This window comes from Bacillus rossius, chromosome 6 (genome assembly GCF_032445375.1).
Source record: "Bacillus rossius redtenbacheri isolate Brsri chromosome 6, Brsri_v3, whole genome shotgun sequence".
Taxonomy (NCBI): Eukaryota; Metazoa; Arthropoda; class Insecta; order Phasmatodea; family Bacillidae; genus Bacillus; species Bacillus rossius.
In genome coordinates, this window is record NC_086334.1 from 68,483,173 (window position 1) to 68,496,129 (window position 12,957).

General features: G+C 40.2%; 1 protein-coding gene across 2 annotated transcripts in view; it reads left to right on the forward strand.

Moving 5' to 3' along the window:
* LOC134533283 (myosin regulatory light chain, smooth muscle-like) overlaps window positions 1–12,957 on the forward strand; it is a 95,515-nt gene that overhangs the window by 28,421 nt on the left and 54,137 nt on the right. For both annotated transcript variants that reach the window (XM_063370735.1, XM_063370736.1), the window contains exon 2: window positions 10,557–10,730. In XM_063370735.1, coding sequence (XP_063226805.1) covers window positions 10,557–10,730 — 174 coding nt within the window. The remainder of the gene's footprint in view (window positions 1–10,556; window positions 10,731–12,957) is intronic.

Genomic DNA, 12,957 nt, shown 5'->3' on the forward strand with positions numbered 1-12,957 from the left:
TTTGACCTATCTCCACTAACCCTCGTTTACTTTGTGATATAGATGGGACATGGTTGTTTTCAGACAGATGCTGGTTAAAATGTCTTGGACAAAGTGTCCTTTGTAGAAATTACTATGTGTGGTAATTATTTTAGTCGAAGTGGTAATTTAATAAAACATGTAAAAATAACGTGAAGGTTTTTTTTGTGTAAACAAATTAATGATAGTATGGATATGTATGTAGAAATGGTGGTATACCACATCTCTTGAAGAACACTGCATGGTATATAATGAAAGACTCTTGGGCTCAAGAAACTATACCTACTAAAGGTGAAAGGGATGAAGCGGTTCCTATGATTAAATGAAAGGAACTTTGATGATTTTTTTCTATATACTAAGATGATTTAATTGGGTTTGGGATGATGGGTTGAAGGATTAAATAATATAACTGTACACACTAGCTTTTACAGAAAATGAGAATGGAGCTCACAAGATCATAGATTGCGGGTAAATCACTGACAACTGAAATGTGGAAACGATATCATAAAATGAGTGATATTGATGCAGCTCATGGTAATATTGATGACAGCTACGAAGATGATGTCTTTACGTCTGTGATAGTGACACGGACGCGGAGATTTTAAGACAAATAATATTATTAATATAGAAATTATGGAAGCCGTAGCACGCCGATCGTGACGAGAAACAAATATTGAAGGATGCTGATGGTTTCGGGAAGACTGAAACTATTGGAAGTATCAACACCTTGAAAAGTGAAAATACACTCAAGCCTATATTTAGCAGATACTCCATACTTTGTAAAAATAATGGACTCCTAAAAAGGAAGCATGAAGGCGATGCAGACACTTCGACATCGACGATAACGAGTTCTTATACGGTAATCTGGGTGAAGACGATGCCTTCTACGGTGATTGCTACAGTGACTCTGAAGCTGGCGACGTGATCGAAGACTGTGATGCAGAACCTAAAGCTGACAAGACCGAAGAATGTGGTGGTGTCCTGAGACCGAAGCGATGGAAACGTCGTGATATAATAAATAAATCTGATCAAGCTTGTGATGATCACTGGCTCGATGATGAAAGTAACCCTGAGGTTGGTGTTAAAACGGAAGACAGCAGAGATCAGAATATTTATAATAAACGTGCAAGGAAGATGGTGGCAGAAGAGATTGATTCCACATCATGGAAAGATCCAAACATATTGGTTGACCGGCTAAGACTGATGGTGGCATCTGTTCGTAGAGGAAACTACTCGCATATCGTGGAAGTATCGACCATACTTAAAGAACTTCGGAACGCTGGCTCCATACGTTAATCATTTGATTAACTGTCATGTGTGTACTAATGAAAAATAAAATGAATTATTAATATTTTACAAAAGTATGTTTTATTTCTTGTATCCTGATTTTCAAATAAGTCTGTGTTTCCGCTACTGTATGTGTGATCATTCCGTTTCCTGTGTGTACTGTGTGTACGTTCCGATTTCCTGTGTGTACTTTCGTTTTCCTGTTTGTACATTTCGTTTTCCTGTGTGTACATTTCGTTTTCCTGTGTGTACATTTCGTTTTCCTGTTTGTACATTTCGTTTTCCTGTTTGTACATTTCGTTTTCCTGTTTGTACATTTCGTTTTCCTGTTTGTACATTTCGTTTTCCTGTTTGTACATTTCGTTTTCCTGTGTGTACATTTCGTTTTCCTGTGTGTACATTTCGTTTTCCTGTTTGTACATTTCGTTTTCCTGTTTGTACATTTCGTTTTCCTGTGTGTACATTTCGTTTTCCTGTGTGTACGTCCCGTTTCCTGTGTGTACTGTGTGTACGTTCCGTTTTCCTGTGTGTACATTCCGTTTCCTGTGTGTACTGTGTGTACGTTCCGATTTCCCGTGTGTACATTTCGTTTTCCTGTGTGTACTTTTCGTTTTACTGTGTGTACTTTTCGTTTTCCTGTGTGTACTGTGTGTACATTGCGTGTTGGAGCCGAGTAGACTTGTATCCATGTAGCTTCATAGACATGTAGTTTCGTAGCCATGCGGTCTTTTAGTCATGCAGTCTCTCAGCCATGTATAACTCGGAACCAGCTAGATCCTTTTTGACTCGTAGCCTTGTAGCCTCGTTGTCTCTTAGACTCGAAGCATTGTAGCCCAATATCATTGGAGCTGTTGAAAGAAAAGGTAGTTGGAGCATTTGGAGCTGTTGGAGCCATTTGGAGGCTGTTGGAGCATTTGGAGGCTGTTGGAGCATTTGGAGCTGCTGGAGCATTTGGAGCTAAGAAGTAGTCGTTGCACGTCTATGCAAAGCTAAATGTTTATAAGTTTGCTGGCTTTCGCAAGTGATTCTGTAGTAGGATAGAAATTGTGTAGTAAATATTATGTTTGTAAAAGACTTTGTGGTGTTTTATTTCTCGAACCTTACACTTTTCTGGTACTTTTTTAAAATTAAAGTTGTTTTGTATCGGCCAGGGATCGAACCAAGGACCTTAGTCGATCTAATCAATCAGTATATAAATTACAAATTTATTTAATGAATATTGAACTTTTTCCCGAATCTCTAGCATTACAATTACGAATTTTCAATATGGTGGTCTTGATGGCTTATAGGATGATGGTAGTAGAGGATTTAAAGTCTCTTTAAGAATGTTGAACATGGTTTATTGAAGTTATTATTTTTTTCATAAAATTAAACATTATTGTAACGATCGAGGGTCGAACCAAGGACTGGATCGGATCAAATCGATATGTAAGTTAATGAGTGATTTTTTTGATGAATTTTGGCTTTTTTCCCGCTTTTCTAGCTACATTATTACATGATTTCAAGATGGCGTCCGAATTTCAAGATGGCGGGGGCACCTCGGTAATAAATGATTACTGCAATGTAGCGGGTTAGAATAAAATTAACCAGATGGGAATGTACTCTATAATACGAGTACACGCACAAGATGGTGTACTCCAGCAGGTGGTCGCTCCTGGTAGCATGTACTGAACATAAAATGTCGGATCCATGATGGTCGACTAGGACAAGGTCAAATTTCAAGGTCAAGGTCAAATTTCAAGGTCAAGGTCAAAGTTCAAGGTCAAAGTCAAATTTCAAGGTCAAGGTCAAATTTCAAGGTCAAGGTCAAAGTTCAAGGTCAAGGTCAAATTTCAAGGTCAAGGTCAAAGTTCAAGGTCAAGGTCAAGGTCAAATTTCAAGGTCAAGGTCAAAGTTCAAGGTCAAGGTCAAATTTCAAGGTCAAGGTCAAATTTCAAGGTCAAATTTCAAGATCAAGGTCAAATTTCAAGGTCAAGGTCAAAGTTCTAGTCAAGGTCAAATTTTTAGGTCAAGGTCAAATTTCAAGGTCAAGGTTAAAGGTGTGGTGACCAGATAATTATACTACATGATATCGGCACACTCTAGCAGACGAAAACAAGATGGTGGTCTCCAGTGGATGAAGACAAGATGGCGGACATGATGTCATACCAGTTGACGATATATATACCTTGGTATTGGTGGTGATAGATCAGTCTAGGTAGCTTTCATGGAGGAAGGATCGACTGTTTACTCTCGTCGGGAATCGAACCAAGGACGTACATCGATATAATCAAACAGAATTCAAATACGTTAATTTTTTGATGAATTTTGGAATTTTTTCATTAAAATCGGATAATAAATAAAGATTTTCAAGATGGCGTCCAAACTTCAAGATGGCGGACATGACGTCATACTACCTGATGGTATATGTGCATTGACATAAGTGGTGGGGGTCAGTCTGCCTGCGACCACTGTGAGGGAAGGATCGGTCGCCATTTTTATTTTTTTTGACCTCGTCGGGTTCGAAGCGAGGACTCCGAACTCCGTGTCTAAAAAGTACGTTTTTTAAAAAAAATATATTAAAATTTTATTTATTTTATTTTATTATAAATTTTAAAAAAAATTTCATTAAAATCGGATAATAAATAAAAAAGTTAAAGATGGCGGGCGTAACGGAAATTGCAACGGTGACGTCATCATTCAAAATGGCGGATCCAAGATGACGTAAAGTTCGAGAAAACAAAATGACGTCATCCAAGATGGCGGATCCAAGATGGCGGATCCAAAATGGCTGCCGGGGTCAAGGTCAAGGTCATCCAAGATGGCCGCTGTGACGTCACAATCTAAGATGGCGGTCGGCTCCACAGGCTCCACAGCCAGAAGCCAGTTTCAGGAGCCCCTATTATATACTACTTTTAGTTACTATTATCACTGACTGTGAATCGAATGAGTACTGGAATGGATTCAGTTAATCATTATTTAATTTATCAAATTTTTTGTTGATTTTTTTATTATTCCCGTTTTTCTATGTTGATTATTACGAATTTTTCCAATATGACGGTCAATATGCCATCATTTGCTCACTGGAGACTAGTTGGCTAGGAAACTAAGCTGATTTTAGAATTTGTCACCGTATTTTGTTGAATAAAATTATATTCCCAAAATTAACTTTTTTTTCATTGTCCAGGGATCTAACCAATCAATTAATTAATTATTTGCTGATTTTTTTTATATATATTTTTTTTTAGCTTAATAATACAGATTTCCAAGTCGGCGGCCAAATGTAAAAATTGTGGGCGTCACAGTAATAAATTATTACTGTACTCTAGTGGTTAAAAATGAAACTAACATGGCGGCAGTTCACTCTAGCAGACGAAAAAGAAATGGAAACCATCAGCAGACGAAAACAAGATGGCAGCCTCCAGCCGACGAAAACAAAATGCCGCACATCACTTCATATTAGCTGGTGTTATATATATATAACCCCTTGGCATTAGTGGTGGGAGGTCAGTCTGATTGTGGCTTCTGTGGAGGATGAATCCTTCGCCATTTTTATTTTTGCCCTCAACATGTTCGAACTGAGGACTCCGTGATGTACGTGCGTTATTTATTTAAATTTTATTCAATTTTTATATTTTTTAATTTTAAACTTATACCATTAAAATCTTATAAACATTACGGGTATTCAATATGGCGGCCATGACTTCATAATCCAAGATGGAGCAATGTTTTTTATTAAAATATTTTATAATTATTTTAATTTTAAAATTTTTCCCGATTTCCTGGCATAAATAATACGAATTATCAAGATGGTGGCCATAACTATAATTGCAACGATTACGTCAGAATTCAATATGGGGGCTGCAAGTAAAATTGCAATGGTTAAGTCATAATTGAAGATGGTGGCCGTGTCTTCCTTAAGGTTGAGGTAGTTACCTCGGAGGTTTAGGTAATCTTGTCACCGAAGATTTTAAGCCTCTTTCGGGAATTTTCAAGTCGTTGGCATTTTTGGGAACTAAAACGGAAAATTTTCTTTCAAAACGGGAATTTTTCCCTCGAAATACGAATATGTTTTATTTTTTATTTTTTGAGGTTTATTTTGGCGAATTTTTTTTTCCCAAAACCTGGAAATATTATCCGGATTTTGTTGGATTTTGAATAAATGTGTGGAATAATTTTTGGCAAATTTTGGCAAATTATGAATCTCAAGGTCATCCAAGATACCCGCCGTGTCGTAACAATCCAAGATGGTGTTAGGCTCCTCTCGGCTCCTCCTGGCGAAGCCTGTCTGAGAAGGAACAATTACATACTGCTGTAACGCCCCTCGTGCCTCAAAATTAAATTGTTTTAATTTAATAAGAAAAAAACCTTGGAAACTGCTGGGCAAAATCTTAAGAAGAATAAAGTTATTTACCACAGGGGGCACGAGGTGGTGAACAAGACAAATTTAGACTCCCTGCACACAAGCAACTCAGGAGCTAGTGGACCGTTAAATAGAATAAGGTATGTAATAAATAAACACTACATAAGTAGCTTGGTCTATAGGTTTCCCTGGTTTATTTGAATAGGTTTTGTTTTGGCATTGTTTCTATATTACAATAAAAGGTCTTAGAAAGTAACAAAAAGGAGGCCCGGTCCGAAATTATTTAAACAAATTTATATTATATTAATTAAACATAGTCACAGAACAAAAAATGAAACATTCCACCTTATTAGATTCTTTCGATGATTACATAAATAACAGTATCATTGATTTTACATATTCTCATCGATTAAGTTCTTAAGGCACTGTTCACTGGTATGCATTTAATTAATTTAGTTTATTATATGTATCACCCGAGTCTTCAAAGTATGACGTCGGGCTGGGAAAAACTCTCTTCTTAAGGGGACTCGGAGCTCGAGGTCCCGAATAACATTCTGGGAGCACATTCGTCCCCTCAGCACTTGGACCCTGTCTGAAACACAAGTCAAATTCCAAACGAATTAGACCTGCTTCCAGACAGTCAAACACAGTCGGCGCGAAGGCCAACAAACGGGAATTCGGGGAGGAAAAAAAAGCCGGATTACTCACCAAACAGGGTGTAGATTCAGGGCTCACGAGATGTCTCGCGCAGAAGACAAGGAGGCGCGGACCAAAATACAGCGGATGACACGGAAGAAACCATCGTTTTAGGAAAATTCGAAAGAAGTAATGTCTTTACTAATATCTAACTTGCTGCTAATGACTAAGACTGACTGGCTACCGTTTAACTGGGATCACATCCCCTTATACAGCTGACTTCATCTTGATTTGAAGACGATTCCGTCGTAGCCGCGAAAAGAGACGGCGAGAAGGTCTGCCCGACCTGTAGCGCGGTTAGTAGCCAATCTCCAAGTCCTGGGTGCCGCGATGGCGGACAAGTCTCCTAATTAAAACGGGCGGTCGGCCCTAGGGAAAAAGAGGGGGGGAAGGTCCGGTTCTAGGCCGAAGGCATCCGGAGGTGACCGAGCGGTCGTAAGCACGACTTCAGTTGTTCGCGCCGAAGAGCGACTGCTGCGGTCTCTACCAGCAGGTACAGAAAGCAACATACAATCGACTTTTACAGGCCGCGAGGAGGATGCATAGGGCCTTATGGCGTAGCTGGTGGTGCACTCTGGTGGCCTAAAGGGGACATAAAGGGGGGAGTTAGCAAGCTCTCCCACAGGTGTCGCGGGCGTCAGCTCCACGAGCTGGCGCCAAGAGAAGACATTACAGTTTCTGCCGCTAGATGTCGTGGGCGGTCCTGTAGGACAAGGGAGAATGTCCTTTGAGTAGGCCACCGCCTTGGCGGGGTTCACCACAGGGCAATGATCTTGCGTTAAATTCTGCGAACCAGGGGGGTGGAGAGAGAGAGGGGAGGGTGGACAGAAAAGCGCAGAGATGGCTGGGAACGGAGGTCCACGGGAGACTCGTTTGTGCTGAGACTAGCTACTCTCAGCAGGCCTCTAAGAAATAGAGCTTGCAGGCTAGAAGCTGCTCTATGCGATTTTAGTCATGAAGGGAAGTAATGTTACAAACCCGGGACGTGACTGCAGGCGAGAGAAATTTCAACCGGGCTGCCGATGACTACATTAGACTAGCAAAAGCTCAGGATAGATCCTTGAGAAAAGGTGTCTCGGTCCACTGGCACAAAGTTTAACTACGTAGAGTACACCAGCCTAATTAAGTGTAAATCACCCTTTTAGTAACCTAATTATAATAAAAAATAATATTTCCAAAAATCATTTAAAATTATAATACCAAATTTAAAAAACGCGCCGTGATGCCTAATTTCCGGCACACTGCTATACTTAAACACCTAAAAGTATATAAAAATTAAATAAAACTATTGCTTAATTTAATTACTGAACAGTTTTTTATAATATAAAACATACATTTTAACAAAAGTATGGGAATGATAATGCTTAATCCCTTTTTCAGAATCTCTATAAAAAGTAAATACATTTTAATGCAATTACTTTTTTGACATAACTCAAGACTTAACCAGTCAACTTAATTTTATAATTGGAAAATCTTTAATAACTATGAAATTATGTATCGTATCAAAAATCAAATTCAAAAGTATATATTCAAGAACATCACGAAAATATTTTAGTGTTATAAATTCGATTTATTTGTTTATTTCATCGAAGTTTTGCTTTTGACGAATTTTATTTCATTTTATTGATTTAGTTTGAGGTTTTACAATGTAACCATTGGCCCTTCTAATTTATTGAAAATTATGAATTATTATCCTAATTATAATTTTTAACTGTCAAAAAAAGAAATATTATATTAGGCATTTAAAGTTATTAACAAGAAGGTGATAAAAATATTAGCTCTTTACAATAAAATTAATATGAGATCACATTTACTAAGTTTCACACTGTAACCTCTCGTGTCAAACGCAAGAGGAACAAGGGGTGACTATATGGTAGACAGAGGTGTGCTAAGTGTTATATATCAACTTTTTTATTCTTCCAATACACATACCCTTCATCACAAACAAACATTAACTTCAAGATAGATATAAACAAATCACATTTGTTTCGAGAGCTTTCACTTGTTACACAGCTGGAAAGTCTCTGTGAGAAGAAAATACAAAAATGATTAGGACCGCCCTTACTTAAGTGAAAGTGCCTTAACAAAAACACTGCGCTTAAGGCTACTCAACTAGTACATAACGCCCGCGGCAAAGCGTCGGGTTACACTGTCAAATCACATTACGTGAATTTACAACAAAATACATGAAGCGACAATAAACCATACTTTAATGCTGAAGGCAGAACATTGATACACGTTAATTAAATAAGGATATCTGCAGTTCCTTCAAAAAAATAGTAAACAAGTTTTATGATTTTCAAACACACAAATCTAAAACTCTTATCATTTACGTTAACGCTCTTAAGTATGACATTAATTCTTAAGAACATAATTATTAAACATCACCAGTGGCGTAGCCAGGATTTGTGTATGGGGGGTGATGAGGAGCATGCCGCCCCTCCCCCCCCCCCCCCCCCCCGTATTAAAGCGGGGAATCCGGGGGTCCTCCCCCGGGAAAATTTTGATTTTAAGGTGTAAAATAGTGCTATTTTAGCAATTTTCGGTTCTTAAATTTATATGTTGTAATGGTAAAAATTTTATTAATTTTAATATGAAATTTGTTTGAGTGATGAATAAGAAATTAATTAAAGATTTGGTGCTAAGAAGGGGGGGGGGTTGAACCCCTAACCCCCCCCCCCCTGGCTGCCCCTGAACATCAATCACTAAACCAAGCGAGGGAGTGACTGCTAAGTTTATCAACGTTTAAAGTCCTCAATTTTCAAAATTTTTCTTGTATCTCCATTTACGTGTTAGTTTATTACGTAGTTCTGACTGTTGAATCCGGGAGTTACTGTTATTTGTCGAATCAAAGAAAATGTTTCTTCTGGGTGGTTTTAAGCTCAAACACCGTCATCTCCAAACCATGCCTTCGTCAACGCTAGCCCCTCTCTGAATTTATAAATATTAATCCAACTGGTATCGCTGTCTTAACGCTGTTGCTCTTGGCAAACAGTTTTACGTAGAAGTGTCTTACCAAGTGGTTCGAAGTTGCTCAGGCAGCGTGACGGCAGACGGTGTAGCAGTCGCGGGCAGCAGCTCCCCGCCTCGGGTGTCGTCACGGAACTGTCTCTCTCCCAGGGCCTTATATACTCTGGAACTCGAGGTAAAAACATCGGAGATTGTTCTGGGCCTACATGACCGGAACACGCCGCACACCCGATGTCCGGTACAAAGCCCGCCCAACGAAGTTCGCCGAGCATTTCCGAACGGCTCCGATGCTTTCCGCGCAACGCGCGACAACTGGTGTTGAACATGTTGCATCCAGCTGGCGTCATCAATTTACGTATGCCGGGAATACTTAACAACACATAAAAATTTCGTACATATAAAAAAAACATTAGTAAATTGCTTTTTCGTAATAGGACTGGAATTAAAGCTTCCGGAACTAAATTCATTAATGAAATAAACGCATTAGTGTTTTTACTAATAATCGTAAAATGAATCCATTCATATTTTTAAAGAAAAACACTTAAATCCATTGATTTTGAAAAACGTTCAAACTCACTACTTTTCTGCTACGAGGGAGTCACTTCAATAAACTGAAAGTTTTTTTGCGACCCTTAATTAGAAGTCTGATACAAGTAAAAAAAAACTGTAAATAAAGTTAATACATCTCTCCTTAGTTATTATATAACTTCTTTATTCGTTAAACTTGCATAACTTGTATGTCCTAAATTACTATAGTTATTTTTGTATTTGTAAAACATAAGTATCACACTACTGGAAAACTTCAAGTTAAAAACAAATTTACAAAATATAATCGAAAAAAGGGGGTTGTCTGTAGAGTCGGTTTACGGACGATAATTTTACGTGATGAAGTCATAAGAAAACATTGATGAAAAAATTGCATACTTTTTAATTATCAAAATATTATTTACAGTTTTTGCAAATTTAATTTAAATAATTTGTTTAAATATAATCACGAACAATTAGTTAAAAAGCCCGCCTTAACCTGTTTGATATTACAGAAGATTTTCTCGCATAGTGGTTGGCCGATTCTTGCACGCTTGGCTCAGGCGGAACGTGACAATTTATCGTGCGTGCAGTCGACGTTCATCGATTTATAAGACTTTATCACGTCAAAAAGATATAATGTATTAAAGGTAAATCGAAACAGCGCACTAAGGCAGAAATATAGGTTGTTTGAGCACTAATTGATAAGATGTTGCAGAAAAAGAAGAAAAGCGGTGTAAAGAAGAGCGACCTGCCAGCTCCGGAAGAAGGAAGCGCCGAGAAGGAAACACGCACAAAACGCAGGACCTCAGAGGCGGCCCGACACGGGGCGCAGCGCAGTAATCACATCCTGCAGGACCTCGACGACGACAAGTTGCGTGAGCTCAAGGAGGTTAGTTCCAGTCCAGCAGCAACACAGCCTTGCACCGAGCCATAGCATGCTGACAGTATTCCTGTTCGCGTGACCTCTTCCCGGTAAGCAAACAACATGCTGTCAAAATACCTGTTCGCATGACGTCTTCGCAGTAAGCAAACAACATGCTGTCAGCATTACTGTTCGCGTGACCTATTCCCGGTAAGCAAACAACGTGCTGTCAGCATCCCTGTTCGCGTGACCTCTTCTCAGTAAGCAAAAAACATGCTGTCATCATTCCTGTTCGCGTGGCTTCTTCTCAGTAAGCAAACAATGTGCTGTCAACATACCTGTTCGCATGACCGCTTCGCAGTAAGCAAACAACATGCTGTCAGCATTACTGTTCGCGTGACCTCTTCCTGAAAAGCAAACAATATGCTGTCAGCATTCCTGTTCGCGTGACCTCTTCTCACTAAGCAAACAAAATGCTGTCAGCATTCCTGTTCGCATGACCTCTTCCCGGTAAGCAAACAATGTGCTGTCAGCATTCCTGTTCGCGTGACCTCTTCCCGGTAAGCAAACAACATGCTGTCAGCATTCCTGTTCGCGTGACCTCTTCCCGGTAAGCAAACAATATGCTATCAGCATTCCTGTTCACGTGGCCTCTTCGCAGTAAGCCAACAATATGCTGTCAGCATTCCTGTTCGCGTGACCTCTTCTCACTAAGCAAACAAAATGCTGTCAGCATTCCTGTTCGCATGACCTCTTCCCGGTAAGCAAACAATGTGCTGTCAGCATTCCTGTTCGCGTGACCTCTTCCCGGTAAGCAAACAACATGCTGTCAGCATTCCTGTTCGCGTGACCTCTTCCCGGTAAGCAAACAATATGCTATCAGCATTCCTGTTCACGTGGCCTCTTCGCAGTAAGCCAACAATATGCTGTCAGCATTCCTGTTCGCGTGACCTCTTCTCACTAAGCAAACAAAATGCTGTCAGCATTCCTGTTCGCATGACCTCTTCCCGGTAAGCAAACAACATGCTGTCAGCATTCCTGTTCGCGTGACCTCTTCCCGGTAAGCAAACAACATGCTATCAGCATTCCTGTTCACGTGGCCTCTTCGCAGTAAGCCAACAATATGCTGTCAGCATTCCTGTTCGCGTGACCTCTTCTCACTAAGCAAACAAAATGCTGTCAGCATTCCTGTTCGCATGACCTCTTCCCGGTAAGCAAACAACATGCTGTCAGCATTCCTGTTCGCGTGACCTCTTCCCGGTAAGCAAACAACATGCTGTCAGCATTCCTGTTCGCGTGACCTCTTCCCGGTAAGCAAACAACATGCTGTCAGCATTCCTGTTCGCATGACCTCTTCTCACTAAGCAAACAAAATGCTGTCAGCATTCCTGTGCGCGTGACCTCTTCCCAGTAAGCAAACAACGTGCTGTCAGCATTCCTGTTCGCGTGACCTCTTCCCGGTAAGCAAACAACATGCTGTCAGCATTCCTGTTCGCGTGACCTCTTCCCAGTAAGCAAACAACATGCTGTCAGCATTCCTGTTCGCGTGACCTCTTCCCAGTAAGCAAACAACATGCTGTCAGCATTGCTGTTCGCGTGACCTCTTCTCAGTAAGCAAACAAAATGCTGTCAGCATTCCTGTTTGCGTGACCTCTTCCCAGTAAGCAAATTTCATGCTGTCAGCATTCCTGTGCGCGTGACCTCTTCCCAGTAAGCAAACAACGTGCTGTCAGCATTCCTGTTAGAGTGACCTCTTCCCAGTAAGCAAACAACATGCTGTCAGCATTCCTGTTCGCGTGACCTCTTCCCGGTAAGCAAACAATGTGCTGTTAACATACCTGTTCGCGTGACCTCTTCCCAGTAAGCAAACAACATGCTGTCAGTATTCCTGTTCGCGTGACCTCTTCCCAGTAAACAAACAACATGCTGTCAACATACCTGTTCGCGTGACCTCTTCCCAGTAAGCAAACAACATGCTGTCAGCATTCCTGTTCGCGTGACCTCTTCCCAGTAAGCAAATTTCATGCTGTCAGCATTCCTGTGTGCGTGACCTCTTCGCAGTAAGCAAACAATTTGCTGTCAGTATTCCTGTTCGCGTGACCTCTTCTCACTAAGCAAACAAAATGCTGTCAGCATTCCTGTGTGCGTGACCTCTTCCCGGTAAGCAAACAATGTGCTGTCAGCATTCCTGTTTGCGTGACCTCTTCCCAGTAAGCAAACAACATGCTGTCAACATACCTGTTCGCGTGACCTC